Source organism: Pempheris klunzingeri, chromosome 19, assembly GCF_042242105.1.
Source record: "Pempheris klunzingeri isolate RE-2024b chromosome 19, fPemKlu1.hap1, whole genome shotgun sequence".
Taxonomy (NCBI): Eukaryota; Metazoa; Chordata; class Actinopteri; order Acropomatiformes; family Pempheridae; genus Pempheris; species Pempheris klunzingeri.
This window is the reverse complement of record NC_092030.1, coordinates 15,539,923-15,555,910: the sequence shown is the minus strand read 5'-3', so window position 1 is coordinate 15,555,910 and position 15,988 is coordinate 15,539,923. Positions and strand designations below refer to the sequence as shown.

Genomic DNA, 15,988 nt, shown 5'->3' with positions numbered 1-15,988 from the left:
AAACACACAAAAAAAGAGTAAAGATCAAAATGAATATATTAAGAACAAAAAATGAGCTATGGAAACACTGAATCTGAAATGATGAAATCTAAAGCCTGTGCATTGTCATTCAAAAACAGCAGTGGTATTTAAACTGAAGTAAATGAGCTGAGATATATGTTAATGATCCTCTAGTTGCTTTGCTTATATTACCCCACATATCTTATATATGGCATCCAAACAATGACCAAATGCTTGGACTTGCATCTCCTGTAAAGTGCATATTGGCTGGCTGCTGGTCTCTCGTTTCCTTACAAAAGCGTTTAAGCTCCAATCATTGTGGCAAGGTGGGCTGCCATTTTGCTCATCACCACTGTACAATATAAACTTCATTCTCCTTTTCCCCATTTCCCTAACCACCCTGATGTAATGACACTGCTGTATTATAACCTCTAGGCTTGGTCTTAGATACCCTCATCCCCACCTGACATGATCCCCAATGTAAGGTTGCCTGATTTGTGTGTTTTTATGTGATTATTCTGCAGGGATGTGTAGCCGCTCTCACCCAGAGTGGCGCCCCATGCGTTACTTGTAAATAATGTAATTCTGTACAGCTGAAGGGCACACAGAGTGGGACTGACGGCCAGTACACTGGGAGTTTTTTTTCTGACTAGCACACCTTGCCACATTACTGTTTTCCTCCTCAGTTGCCCCTGCCTATTGCTATAGTCCTGCATGATTAGATTTAAAACAATGCTAATCTCACTGTATGCTAAAATGAGTCTGTATAGAGACCTTTGTTAATATACGATGTAAACTAATTCAAATCCAGACATGGGGGGGTCTGGGGTCAGGATAAGTGTGTATGTGTGTGTGCGTGTGTGTGTGTGGGTGTGTGTGTGTTAACCACAGGCAAGCCATTAAGACATTAGTAAGTGTCAGGGCTGAGTCCGGGACGTAAAGGGTCAGTACACTCGGTAGAGTGAATTATTTTGATTGTGCTCAGACTTCTCAAGATTACCTTTAAGGAGTTTAAAAAGTCTGATTTGTGTGTAATGTCCCTTTTGTTTCTTCTGGCAGTGTATGATCGGTCCCCTCCGCCACCCCACAGGCTGGCCCACAGCCCTGCATGTCATTGTGTACCATTAACCCCTCATAGGCACAGGAGGTTGGTCTGTTTCACTGTGGTGATACCACAAGAAGACTATTCTTATTTAGTTGACAGAAACATGGAAGGCTTTTAGAAAGAGATACAAACTACACAGTAGATAGTTTAAAGGTGGGCGATGAGTGTTAACCTCGTAGCAATGTATCATTATGTTCTAAACTCATGTACATCATGCCACTACATAAGAACTCATGCCATGTTTTTGGTAATAAAAAGGAACTGGATAGAGGCAGCCCAACAATTTTGTTGACTACATTGTATCTTAGCTGGAAGATTTATTTATTGATTTATTTATTTTGATAGATGGAACCTAGATATGGCAAGTGCCTTTTGGAATGAAGCATTGCAAGTGCAGAAATTCTATTATTTTTTTCCTCTGCTTCTTCTTTTTCTGCCTTAAAACCATCTGAATCCCAAGCCACCAAATTTGGTGGAAACATTTAAGAAGGCCAGGTGTTGGCGCTTTAGGTTTTTTAGCCAGTGGCAGTGAAATTTTGTCATTTAAATTGAAATTCATTTGTGTGGATTGGAAGGCTTAAGACGTAGTCATGCTAGTTTTCACGCGGCATTGAAGGTTTTCTGCCATTTTTGATTTAATTTAACTTCTCCTTCAAACTGAAGCAGTCACCATAAAATACTGGGGTCAGATTTTGTCAAACTGAAACATTAGCACACACAATTATATGCATCGTTGGCATTGAGCTTTGCAAAGGCCTGGCAGCTGTAATGCACTTTTTCTCCATATGCCCTATATTCACTTTTTTTTTTTTCGTTTAAAAAAGAAGACGTTTGACAGGCTGGAATCAGGTACATACATCATTGCACTCAGAACTTAGGCCATCTGATATCCATCTGATTAAAAACAGTATATTTTCACTACTCACAACATTCTTTGCTTAATTGAGAACATGCAATAGTTATTTGCAGTTAAGGTGTTTTCTGTAGAATTAGATAACGTTCTCTCTAACTAGAAACCAAGTAGGTGATGTAGTAGTTGTTTATTTGTGTATATCTTATTTATACTTAATTAAAGAGGAATAAAGAAAGGAACTCCATTACTTTGGTTTCCACTGCCATATTTCATGTTCTCATACAGGTTTGGTCTGAAATAATTCTTGTTGCAGTAGCTCTGCTGGTGGATGGAAACACACTCTAGGAACTGTGAACTATGTTCATGTGAACAAAACAAACAGATTAGACCTCAATATATGTAGAGTTTGCATAATGAATTGGATTACCTGTGTCATGGTGTTTTATTACTTGACAGCCAGATAAGTGTAACATAAAACGATAAGATTTCTCAAGGATGCTCACGTTGACCCTTATTGAAACAAATGGGGGCATCAGTGTTTGAAACACCATTTACAGCAACGTCTATGAATATCACCTTATGTCCAACTTATGGAAACTGCATGGCTCGTATGCCCACAAGGTTAGAATAGAGGTCAATTCCAGTCATTATACGGTGTAAAGTTCATTAAGGAGATGCGGTGAGTGCACCGTCTAAGTGGCCATTTCACGTATTCGTTTGTGGACACTAATTTGACAGTGACTGTACATACAATGTCACGACCCCCCCCACACACACACACCAACCCAAAATGATATACATAACTTGAAATAGCTACTTTGTTAACACTCTCTCTGCCAGTGGCTTGTGTACAGTGAACCGCATACAGACTCACAGTACCTTCACAGAGCTAAGAGGGTAAGTGAGGGTGGCGTCTCCAGAATAAGCTACGGCTAGCTTGGCTTTCTGTTCAGGGTCTGGCCAGGGCAATCTTTCAAAACAGGGTGCAACTTTTGAAATGTTTTCAAAACTGTTCAGACGAATTTCTCACATAGGGGTCAAGTGTTTGAGTGGACTCCTACACCACAAATACTCACTGTACTGTTGCAGTTATTCTACAGGGGCATTTTTAACCATCCCGACTACATTTTTCTTTTCCGATCTTGTCATGTTGTGGTCACTGAGTACAAATATTGAAACATATTCTGTCTTTTTTTTTTTTTTTTTCTTTCTCTGAATGTGAACTTTTGCTATTTTATATAAGGCATCCCTCCAGACAATTCTGTCGTAATAAAAAGGTGCTTTTGGAAGTAGAGATGATACTAACACAGATACAGCTGGGTTGTCAGTACTGAATGTAGAAATGAATTGTTTCACTCACGTCATTGCTGCTCTGCTTCATCAGTGTGTGTGTGTGTGATTTCAAATTAACAAGCACTGAACACAAACTGTAAAGTTGAACTGTAAGATGTGGATCTGGCATCCGGATGGAGTATGTACATGTCTTTCAACAGGAGATCATGACTTTTGTAGGATTGCTTTTAAGAATGTTGATGGAGAGTCAGTACAGTCATGTGTTTTGGAAGTAGTTCATGTGTGTGTTCATGTTCAGTCACTTAGAATTAGAAACGTGTCAGCTACCAATCCTGCTTCTAATTTTTATCACGAGGGATTTCAAATGGTCTCTTGTGGATTCAGGATTAGTCAAATTCACGTGTGATTCACCCATAATACTATTGCCAATATGAAATACGTGTCACAAGTGAGGATACATCTTGTACTCAGCTGTGCCAACATAAAATCTTTGGACTCAGTACTTGTGATCCCCAGCTTCTCGATTTTTACATCTTTCTTTCAAGTCATATTGTAAATAATAACAATCCAACAATGCAATAAACACTTTATTGCACTTACACAGGGAGGCAAGCTACTGCAAGGGTCAGGTGATGCTAAAATGTTTAGAGTCTTTAATGTGGACTGAAATGTGGAACTCAATGATGAAACCCTGTATAGCTCATCTGAATCAGGTGATGTTGGTCTTGAGTTCTTTTACAATTCCTTCTCTCTTGTTTCTTTTACTCCGTGCTGTTTTATTGAATCATTCTTTTGACATTGTCAGGTTGGAAAAAAAAAAAATGAAAAAGAAATTGTATCTGTTTCACGCTGATCTCAAAAGCTTCAGGCTATAGCATTTCAAATAAAGTCAAAACAAATGCAAAAGAAAAAGAAAAAAAATTACTGAAAGCTGTTACTGTAAACACAACATTTTAAAGGAACTGTGTATGTAAAAATAGTATATGTATGTGATTGAAAATAAACAAAATCTTTGATCTTGGACTATGGTGTACCCTTTTTTCTTTTACCTGCAGTGATATGCAACTCAATACATCTGATTTTCAGGTGCCTACAGTGTTTGTTTCTGGCCTTCCAAACTATCACACCTACACAGACTCTGAAACAGTGTCAGGCCTTTCTGTTTCTGCTGGACGCATAATTTAAAGGCTGACATCCATTAGGAAGTTGTCAGGCAGAATGAGAAAAGAATTGTGTAGGATGAAAGCAAGCGCACTTATGGTTCCCACTTTAGTTTAATGCTAATGTTAGTGGTGGGCAGTATGATGATATATACTGTTACATGATATAAATTTGAGTACTGTCAGTGATTTTCCTCTTTTCTTTACTTACTATGGTAGCTACACCTTGTCTGGCTGTATATTAGGCAATTGGAGGCATGGTTGCAAGTCAAATTTCTTGCATCTGTGATTTAGTAATTGGTGTCCATATCCAATGATAGATTACATGTGGGACTAACCAAATTCTGTATCTTTTCCACATGTACTTGAATAAAGTTGCAATCTTAATGGCATTCAACAAGCAAATAACAGAGGGAAACTCACATGAAAATGCATTTTTATTCATATTAAGTCTTTTTTTTTTTTTTAAGTTCTTTTGTGTATCAAGTATCATGTCATGAAAATATTCCACTATCCCAGTCCTCCTCTCCCTCTTGCCCTGTGTCCATAATCTGCTCTTTTGTGTGGAATTCACAGAACGAGGTGCCACTGTCAGCTTGGCTTAAGCCTATTACTTCCCGGTGAAAGGTGCAAAATGAGAAGCGCAGGCTCCCCTCCCTCCTTCAGTTGTTCAGGCACTTTTTTCCCTCCTCCATGTGCACATTCCAGATGTCCTGCATTGACCAGCAGCAGGTTTAAATGGGACAGAGGAAGAGTAGCCAGTGGCAGGCCTGTGCACACTATAACTTCTTTTTACAGAAGTCTGGCTCAGGTCTGTACTCAGATGTGTCCTGTTTTGTACCCATTAGCAAATCCACATCATGTGTAGACGTTTGGTTTAAAGCTACATAAATACACTCACAAAGACTTCATCAATATGCAGTCACTTTACAGACATTCACTTATTCACTTATTCCCTCACGGACTCATGCACCATCATGTACACACCACTTACAACTGAATCTAGCAACCAGGCTATCAATATCCTTGGTGTTGGCACACTTGATGCTGTAACTTTTTCACAGTTGTGACCCACAAAAGCAATTCGGTGTTACTACTTTGTTTCTGTAGCTGGCTATTCTGTGCTAGGTTAGGATGAAAACCAATTGTGTCAGGTAGATGAATTGTCAGAAGACTACAGGAGAGTATTTATAACTGGCATCTCATATGCTCAGGTGCAGACTGGAGCTCCACTTGCAGAGAGTATTCGTAGAGCAACAGCTGCACATATGTTACTTGGGAGATTCCAATTTGTCGCGTGAAATTCTGAATTTGTGACAGACAGTTTTTATTTTATCTGGGCTTTATGCCAATGGCCCATCGTGCAAGTCTTGAAATGTATTTTTACAAGCTACATTCTTCAATCAGCATCAACTTAATACGTGCCATATCCATCTGAATATGCGTCAAACCACAGTGCAGACTAGCAAGTAGTGTCTACAATTATAAAATATTTACAGTACAGGCTCTTTTTTTTGGTCATTGGGTAAATGAAACAGCACAGAAGCACAGGCACATATACAGTATATTGTCCAATTTAAATGGTACACACATTGACTGACAGAACATTCAGTACCACCTTGCTGAGACTAGACAAACATGTAAGTGCAAGGACAAACCTTTAATATAAAATATCACACACATTGATAACTCTTGCTTAAATATCAGATAAACATTTAAGTATTACTTAATTTCTTTTTACATACATATGACACCGTAGTTTTCTGCATTGTTTCTCTCTATGTACACGAGCAGATACAGAATTACATGGAACGAATACGATTACGGTTTGGTTAGATTTTAAAAGTGAATTAAGATAGGGAGGAGTTTTGGCATGGTCTGTGTGTTTTCATATCCACGGTTGGTATTTTTACTCTTACTTTTTTTGCCGAATACAACCTTTTACTTTCCCTCATACGTGGCTCTAGGAGCTAAAGTAAAATAATAGTACTGTGTATCATCATAGACTATGATGCGCTGTGCCTTTACTCCATTTCCCTGTCAGATGAGTGGTTAGCACCACGGCTTCTGAGTAGGTTGGAGAGTGTCTGTGAGCTGTTTAAATAATGCTGTATTTACAGATAATGTCAGTCTGGCATCACTCCAGGTGATGTCTACATTTATACAGGTAGCTTGCAGTAGCCCTACACCTCCTATTTCTTAAATTAAAACATGCCATTAGCCTTTACAATGTAACTTCCAAATGTGCCTTCTAACACCAGCGGCCAAATCCTGTTTGGAACACTCGTAATGTTCACATCATATAATAAACCATTTCCAGTCTTCACTACATTTCAGCCTGCGTTCCCCGCCTTCCTTCACTGTATCCAGATGGTGTTGTTACGATCTGGTCGACGGGGGTCGGTGGCTGTGGTGTTGCCAGTCGCCGTGAGGTCACTAAACGTGGAGAAAAACTGCTCCATCTCCTTCTGCAGCATCTGATTCCGACGCTCTGCATCGTCCTTGGCGCGTTCAGCGTTGCGCAGCTTGATCTCCGCCATTGTGTACTTCTTCCTCTCCTGGTCCAGCTCCTCATGGAGGCTCACCATTTCCGTCTCCAGCTCCAGGTTACGCTGCTCCAAGCTGCAAAGGAGGTCGACACGGCGTTAGAGGAAGGGACAGCGTTCACTGAACAGGCAGTTATGACAAAACAAGTGGAAAACAATCTTTCATTTTTAACAAGCTTAATTTATTACATTTGATGGGACCCTACCTCTTTATTCTGGCTTCATACTCGGTCTTCTGCTTGTGCATCTCCTGTTTAAGACTGGCCACTAAACTGTGCAGAGCACTGTGACTGCCGGGTCCATTACCAACAGTGAAACCATCACTATTATCACTACTGCTGGTGCCCCGACTGCTCCTCCCTGCTCCATCTCCGCTCCCTTCTCTGTTGCTGTTTCTGCCCTCCCCCTCTCCTCCTCCAGCAGACGAGGGAGGCTCATTATCCTGTGCTGGCCCATCCAAGTCTTCATAGTGAACTCCGTAGAAGTCCTGCTCAGGGCAGGTAGTGGTGGAGGAGCGACAGGAAGTGGAGTTGTCAGGAAGGGAGATTTCACATGAGGAGGTGGACCACGTGGCGCTGTCTACGCTCTGCTTGTCCTCACAGCTGCTGTTCAGACACGTGCTGGTGATCTGGTTCTGCTGCTGCATGTTCTGATGGTTTAACTGGACATTGTCATACGTGGACAGACGATTCTGATTGGATGTGTGCTCCCCGTTGGAGCAGTCACGCGTTTTGCTGTTCTCACGTAACATGACGCTGCCATTGGGCACCCAAAGACCGTTGCGGCTGTTCAGACTCCCTGTGACCACGTCAGCGCCGGAAATGCCCAAGCGCATAACTCCAGTTCCGTTCCCTCCGCTGCTGCTTCCACTCGTCACACCACTGGTGCCCATTTTTGTCCCGGAGCCTTTGAGCGCCCCACTGCGTCGCATCGGTAAACTCCCACCTCCAGTCAAAGTCTGGCTTTTTTCTTGACTGGGGTCTGAAGAGGGCGAGGAGCTGAAGGAGCCGTTAGTAACAATCCCACTGCCTTTACTGAAAGCTGGGTTCTTTTTGACAGTCAGTGGTGGACTGCGGGTGATGTCAAAGCGTCCTATGACACCATTACGAGGGCTTGCTGATCGTGGGGAGCCACTGTTGTCTACATGCTGGCGGTGCGAAGGAGACTCAGGTGCTTCCCAAACACACTGCCGCACCACTTGCGTGTTGTTGTTCTCTGCGTTCTGAGACACTGTAATAATGGCGGAGGTAGTTGTGGAGCCTTGTCGCCGTTGCAGTTCGATGCTGTTGTTGTTGACAAGCTCGAGGGCCGTGGGGCTGTCTTCATCGTAAGGGAATAGCATATTGTGGCGGCCAATCAAAACGGCCATGAGCTGCTGGACCAGAACGGTACCTAACAACATGAGACCACACATCATTATCTTAACATTAAAACAAAATAGAGAGAACCAAACGTGCAAACATGACTAATATGAACACTGACCTTCCATAATAGCTACTGGATCCTCAACCTTCGGCCTCAAGATATTTGGCCCAAAGACTGTGGCCAAGTTTTGGACGCTCATTTTATTCACTCCTGAATATGACTGGACTTCATCTAGAAATCTAGCAAACAGGAAAATATCCACTTTTCACTGTTCATTAATACTCACAATTTGAAATATCATTGATTTTAACAGTTAATACCTGCAGATGTACTTGAGAAGGTTGTAGTTCACTGGAGGTAGACTTTCCACAAGCCTTCTTAACTCCTTCAATCCCTGCAGATGATGGACACTCATATCAAGAACTCACCAATTTACATGACAACTTAGGACCAATCACTGGCAATTTAAAGCACATTAAATATAAGAATTAAAGTGAACGAGGGAGAAAAAAAGCTTTATGCACAACATGTGCTACAGAGCTGGAGAAATGAGCAACTCCAAGATGAACATTATGAAGTAACGATCACACAGAAAGGTACAAGATTCAAACTGCCAACCTGCTGGCCAGCAGATTCGAAAGACATGCAGGTTAACTGGTGACTCTAAATAGCCTGTGGGTGTGGGTGTGAGCGTGAATGGTTGTCTGTCTCTATGTGTCGGCCCTGTTATTGACTGGCGACCTGTCCAGGGTGTACCCCTCCTCTTGTCCAGTGTCAGCTGGAACTGGCTCTAGCCCTCCCCCTGGGTGACAGGTTTATTACCTGTCATCTAAAAAAATGAGTACTGTATTATTCCCATCACTATGGTTTTTTGTTTTTTCTTACAAGAATATGATTTATATACTTTTCTGTGTTTATGCATCTTCAGTCACTAATGAAACTGAAGAGATCTCACAGCCTGGTAATCTGGCAAAGACAATGTTTTGGATTTTCTTTTTGGTTTTGGACACTGTGAGGAAGCAGAAGATTCTTCCTCTACTGTGAAGTGCACCTTATGGTGTGAGAGAAATGCAATTTAGATGTTAGAAGACAAGACACAGCAAAGTCACTGTGTGAGAAACAGCAGAGCAGAGCAGAGCATGGATGTCCAGGCAGCAAGAGACCAGCTTTAATACCACAGAACGGGACCTTGGATGGTTTATGTGAGAGCATTTCAGTTCTGATTTGTGCTGATGTATAAACTGAACTGAGGAAGTGTGTGAAAGGTCGATATAGGTTAAGAGAAACTCTTCAAGTACTCTTTCTTACCATTTCATCATCTTTGCTGAGGAGCTTGGCACAGGCCAGGAAGTCATCATACTTGTGGAAGGGGATGACGGGCTCCGGCAGCTCTCTGAGGTACAGCTTCAGGAGAGAGGCCACTGTATGCACATCTGTGTTACTGTAGAGAAAGACAAGAGAGTTGAGATAGTCATTTCTTTTGGATACGTGGCATGTAGACAAACATAGATCACAATGAATTCTCTTTCACAAGATGGAATCAGAAGGAAAAATACAATAAGTGATGAAAACACAGAAAGCGTCACTTAACAAAACATCACATATCAAATGTAGAATTTCAATGAGCGATCTGACATTTTGGGAAATACATTTATTCACATTTTGACATTGGTAATAAGGAAGAAGATTATTACCACTCTTGTCTGTCTGTTAAATATTAGCATAAGACAGCAGCCAGTTAGCTTAGCTTAGCACATAGACTGGAAACAGTGGAAAACACAACGCTATCTAATTAACACTTAATATTTTGCACAAGTTACTGCTCAAAGCTGTTTCTGGTCTTTGTGCTAAGCTAATTGGCATATTGGCATCTTGTGACATATTTAACAAATAGATTTGAGAGTGGCATTGAGCTTCTCATCTTACACTCTGCCAGAAAGCAAATAAGAGCTTTTCCAAAAATGTCGAACTTCTGCTTTAATGCCACATCAGAATACCCAACACTCAGGGGTTTCAGATGAGTTATTTGAGCTCACTAAAGCATGCAAACAGGATGTAGGCGATGGAAAGGCAGATAGGTAACAATAAAAGCAAGAGAGGGAACAACAACCACACCGGGGCAGCTAAGATGATCTGCCAAAAAGCAATAGGATTTCCACTGTTGGCTCTAATGAGCCAACGAGGGGCAGCTGGTGAGGCAGGTAGGAGGTTACAAAGGGCTAATGAGGGAATCAGCCTGGCTAAGAACAAAAAATAAGACACAGGTGGTGACAGTAGTCGTTGCCACTGACACAACATACGTTCTGTTACAGCAGAAGTAGGAGGTCAGAGATGTGTCATTGTGCAGCTGACATAAAGGTGGCGCTTCTCTACGAAGTGACAAGGCGATGATGTATAGACGGTCCTACCCAGGTTTAATTTATGGTCATCGGAGTAGGTGGCGGGTGTGGCGGATTGAGCGAAAGAGGGAGGAGGAGCGGAGGAGAAGATGTGGAGGTGGCATGTTCCATCACTCATGCATTTCATGAGTCATCTAATGAGTTATGGATGAAGGTTGTCACTTAAAAAATAAAAAAATAAAAAAACAGCGCTCAATCTCTCGGTACAGCCACCTACACACCACATAATATGAGGGCAGGGTAATTTAGCTGCCAGCTGATTTTTAAGATAATGGAGAGTTTGTACTGGTCTGTAGACACAGTATTGTGGAAACGGTGTGTTTGAATATGGATTTGAATTTCTTGCCTTCCTCCTTTTCTGGATAAATATAATTTTTTACTGTGTGGTGAGAGGATCAAGAGAGCAAGAAGGATGTCAATCAAGCACGGTCGCCCCAAACCCACGTCACATTTGGTCAAATCAAACAAGTGAAAATACCTGTGTGGGTCTGTATGATGTGATCAGTGCTGGCATTTAGTAATTATTTGTTCTTATGCTGATGCATTTATTAAAACTAAGACTTATTGAGAAGACAGACTTTAGTTTTAGCTACATTTAAGATTTGATTGACTAGTAATTTAGTGTCAGGTATCTACAACCTACAAAACAATGTCATTCTCTTTCTAACCTAACAAATGGGCCATTTTCTCTACAAAAAATTTGACCTGTAATGGCAAGAAATGCTCAGGTGGAGCTGATAACATTAATGACAGATCAGTTCCATGTGTCTTAGTCAGCAAGCAACACCATTAAATGGAATGAATTCATTATTAAACGGATTCATACTCTTCCTGCTATGACATCAAAGTGTCAAAGATATTAGCTCACCGTTTTGTACCGCAGTGTTTTACAATGCAACGCTGCACAAAAGAGGTAAAATAGGAATGAGAAGGAGCATAATACATTTGCAGATGATTTCCTTTACTTACATAAAATCCTTTATCTCCAATTTACCACATATTCCCCTCAGGGTGGTAAAGGCAAAACATCTATCACTATCTGCCAGGTAACCACAGCACAGGTGCTGTGTTCAAAAGGAAACCCTGGGATTTGTTCCAGGCGAACAGGAGCACCGGTGTGGCTCCAGAGGAGCAGAACTTGACCAATCAACAGTCTGAACGGATCACCTTCATGTCCAAATGCACGGAGGAAATCCAAGCACGCAGTGCACTCATGTGTTTCCTTACCAATCAAAAGAGGGTTTCTCTCCACAGTCGAAGGCATCCTGCAGCTCTTTGACCAGGTTGGCCTGTCCGGGTAGCCTGAATAGGCCCTCCTCCCGAAGGCCCCACTGCCGAATGAAATCCACACACTGCTCTACCAGCATAGGGGCGAGCTTGTTCCCAAACCGGCGTTCATACCGCACAGTTTCTTCCAACTTCTGACCAAAAATCCCTGAAACACAACAAAAAACGTAATGATTGTATGTGATAATTGGCAATACTACAAGAAATCAGCATTGGATGTTTTAGACCATTTTTGAATATTTGAGCTCCACATATCGAAGAAGCTGAGAACAATATCTAAGAGGTTTAATGCTTTTATCACAGATACATATAATTTGGTTCTTTCTTAACAGCTGAATTACTTATGGTATGATTCTAAAATTGACAAAGTTTAATTTATCCTTTGAAATATTAATATTCTTACACTATTGAACTTTCTCTACCAAACCGAAAGGCACATTTTTCAAAGCATTACAAAAAAAAAAAAAATTAGTCCAGCATCCGCAGCTTAAGGCACATCAAAGTGAGCAGTTAAATCGATTGGGAAAAAAATCTGTGATAACGCTGGCTAGGCAGTCCCAGCCAAAAATATGTACACCCACAAATCCTTAGTCTGATGATCAAATCTCTAACTTCCTGCTGAGCACCTCTCGCCTTTTGTCTGAGGCAGTCGCCATAGAAAAAAAAAAAAGACCGATTTCCATTTGCAGCCGTCTCATGTGGATGCAACACAAGAGGGGATTAAGGCAGCCTTCCTCAGAGATTTGGATCTGCATACTTTTCCGGTCTCCAGATACAGACAGAGCCTACTGACACACGTGCACACATGCGGTACGACAAGGTACCGTACGGTGACTGAAATTGACAGAGCTTACCAGGATACTTGTGCTTTCGATAGCGTTTGACACAGCAAATAGTTGCTTAAAAGTAGCTGGTTTTAATCGGAACACTGAACATCTGAACACACCCTGAAAATGCAGTTTAAAATCCGTATTATTGTACATGAGCAGTACATTAGAGGCTTATATCACCATATATACATATATACACATATATAATGATATATGGTTGCTTTTTCACTAATAATATCATGGCACATTATTATACTCACCTCTCTTGAAAATGACACAACTTGTTAGCTTCCGGAAGAATCGCTTATTAATAAATTTGTGATAGGACAACATACTAGAGGTGCAGAATTTGAAGTGCCTGCTCTCTAGCATTTTGAAAAAAGCAGCCTCAAGTTTTGCAGCTGTGACAGAAAGCAAGACAAAAAGAAAACAAATGAAAGTGATGTGTCAGTTTCATAGCAAGTCAGTCAAACTGTCTTCATTTTCATCTCTCAGAAAATGTTTTTTAATCATCTTCCATTGGAGCGAAGGCTGCTCAGAAGTTCACAGTGGAGTCTTGTGTTCTTTTCTCTCTCCTCTGGGTTTGTCGCTTTAAGGGACTTTCCCACTTCAATCTTCACAGCAGACAAAAGACAAAACAGTAAACAGTCACAAATTCCTGAGTAATATTTGTAGCTGTGCATCCATTTTCCAAATTGTAGACAGATCAGAGTGAAATATAGATCAAGTCAAGCTCCGCCGGAGTTAAAAATGATGAATATCCACATGTGTTGTAAACAGCATCAGAGAACAAATGAGAAAAAGTGACTGGATGAAATTGAGGTCATCCCTCCAGACTTTCTGGTCATGAGTGTAGGAATATTTTTTCCCGGGGGTCACATGTAACTGTGTGCGTGGAACGGCTTATGAGGAGTGTGAGCAAGTGTTTATATGTATGTTTGCTGTTCCCACTGGACTGGGTAAAAGCACAAGCACATAAGGTGACACCTCTGCTCTGCGAGCACTCAGCAGGTTGCTTCAACACTCAGAAGTTCTGTCAGCTACACGGAATGACTGCTGCACACACACACACACACACACACACACACACACACACACACACGCACGCACACACACACACTTGTCCTTGTGTCTTTGTGGGGACCCTAATTGACAAACTGCATTTCCCAAACCTTTACCCTAAACTAACCTCAACCTAATTCTAACCTTATCTTAAAACAAAGTCAAAGTCCTTGAAACTTTTTGTCCTTTGAAACTGTGAGAACTGGCCATGTCCTCGCTTCCCAAAAATATCCAGACTGTTGGTTACACAGTGGCACACAGTGATAGAAGTCTAGACACAACACATGAAGATGTTTCCCTCTCCGGGCTTCCTATCTCCCCTTTTCCTTATCTTTTATTCTTCTTCCGTGGTGGAGGAATGTTCCTATAATGTGAGCTAAATGCTAATCCTATGCATTCATATAGGCATACAGAGAACAGCTTGCCAGTGTACAAATGATATACTCAGCCAAACAAATCTGATACTGCATGTCTCAAGCACAAATAATATTATCAATGAGTTTCTTTATACAATAGTCAAACATTAAATCGTGCAAACTCAAGCTGGCCTAAACCCCCGCCCTCTCAAAAGGCTCACAGCATATTGTATCACTGCTATTTCACATGTAGTAGAACAGATACTGGATTGTATTTTGTGTTACAATCAATAGTTAAACCAACATGTGAAGTCATTGCACATGAAATGTAACACAAAATATGACTTGAGAATCCAATAGTGCAGACGGATGTTATTCAAGGAAAATAACTCTGATGACTTTACCAGAACATGTTATATTCATGTGAAGCCAAAGTAAGGCTTAAAGGCTGAGGGTGTTTAAAAATTTGCATAATTTTATCAAAACATGTTTATAAATGGCTACTGTATATGGAGCCTCTCAGACTTATCTTCATACTCAGAAAATATCATTGTAAATGTTAAAAGTCTTAAACTACAGACTATAAGCTATAGACTACATGGCAAACATGGAAAACCTAAATATATACAGTAATACATACATATTACTAAATAGCACTAATCCAACAGCAACAACAGTTACAACCGTTGAAATTAAAAATGCAAACTCTTTCCCAAATGACAAATAAACAGATGGTAATTACCATGAAATAAATCCCCGAAGATCCAGATGGAGAGGCCACAGCTGCACATTTCTCAAAAGTCTGACGTCGAGCCCTCTCTTGTCCAAGTGTTTGTTCAAGCTGCCCACTAATTAATTCAACATCATAGCAAGTGTTCAGCACAACATGACAGCAAACCATCAGGGGCTCCAAGATCTTCTGTGGGTCAGACACAGGGCTTCCTTTTCGGGAGCTCCCTCTCTGTCTGTCATTCTCTGAACAGAATTTTCAATCACACTTCAGGGACACTGACCAGCCAATCAGGGCTCAGTTCGTCTATGCTGCTTCTGCAAAATGTTAAAGCCTGGAATATGTGCGTATGTGTGCTCTGTATATATATGTGTGTGTGTGTGTGTGTGAGAAAGCCCGGCTCTGCTCCAACTTGGAGCCACCTTTCTTGTGGCATCTTTGACAAATGGCTCGTCCTTTTGAAGAGCAGTCAACTGCAATAGACATCAAACTCCCTGCACTGAAAACAGAGGGGCCAGCTCAGCCTCATCTATTCACTGTGTCACCGAGAGCTGCCTGAACTGCCTGTCCCGTTACAAACGCCGCACTTGTGCTCTGCTCATGCACAATGTAGGCCAATGTCTGCCAGTAAAGTCAATAACAAGCCATAGCGGCGCAGCAGGAGACTCAGTAATCAGGACACTGATCTCACCAAAGTCAGAGACAACTTCATGCGAACATTTACATCATGCACTTCAGATATGAATAACAATTATTTGGCAAAAAAGCAACTGTTCCTAATAGCCCTGGGTTCCAAAAAAAGTCTGTAATACGTTATCACAGTATTACAGAATGATAATAGTAATACAATAACAACAAGTGATAGATGCATATTTAGTTGGCATCTTGGCAATTAATGCAGTATTGTGCCTGGAAATTACTGTTAAGTCTTATTACGCACCGCCAAACACATTTGGGTTACACCATTATCACTGTGCAAAAGGAAAGGAACGTTTTTTGTGC

General features: G+C 41.2%; 1 protein-coding gene across 3 annotated transcripts in view; it reads right to left on the bottom strand.

Annotated features, from left to right (window-relative positions):
- Positions 1–6,326: 6,326 nt before the first annotated feature.
- The window catches only part of arhgap24 (Rho GTPase activating protein 24), a 56,917-nt gene continuing 47,255 nt past the window's right edge, over positions 6,327–15,988 (bottom strand). For all 3 annotated transcript variants that reach the window (XM_070850821.1, XM_070850823.1, XM_070850824.1), the window contains 6 exons: positions 11,949–12,156; positions 9,631–9,763; positions 8,643–8,716; positions 8,440–8,561; positions 7,164–8,349; positions 6,327–7,033 (listed from right to left, as the gene is read on the bottom strand). In XM_070850821.1, the coding sequence (XP_070706922.1) occupies positions 6,769–7,033; positions 7,164–8,349; positions 8,440–8,561; positions 8,643–8,716; positions 9,631–9,763; positions 11,949–12,156 (1,988 nt within the window). In that variant the 3' untranslated portion in view covers positions 6,327–6,768. The remainder of the gene's footprint in view (positions 7,034–7,163; positions 8,350–8,439; positions 8,562–8,642; positions 8,717–9,630; positions 9,764–11,948; positions 12,157–15,988) is intronic.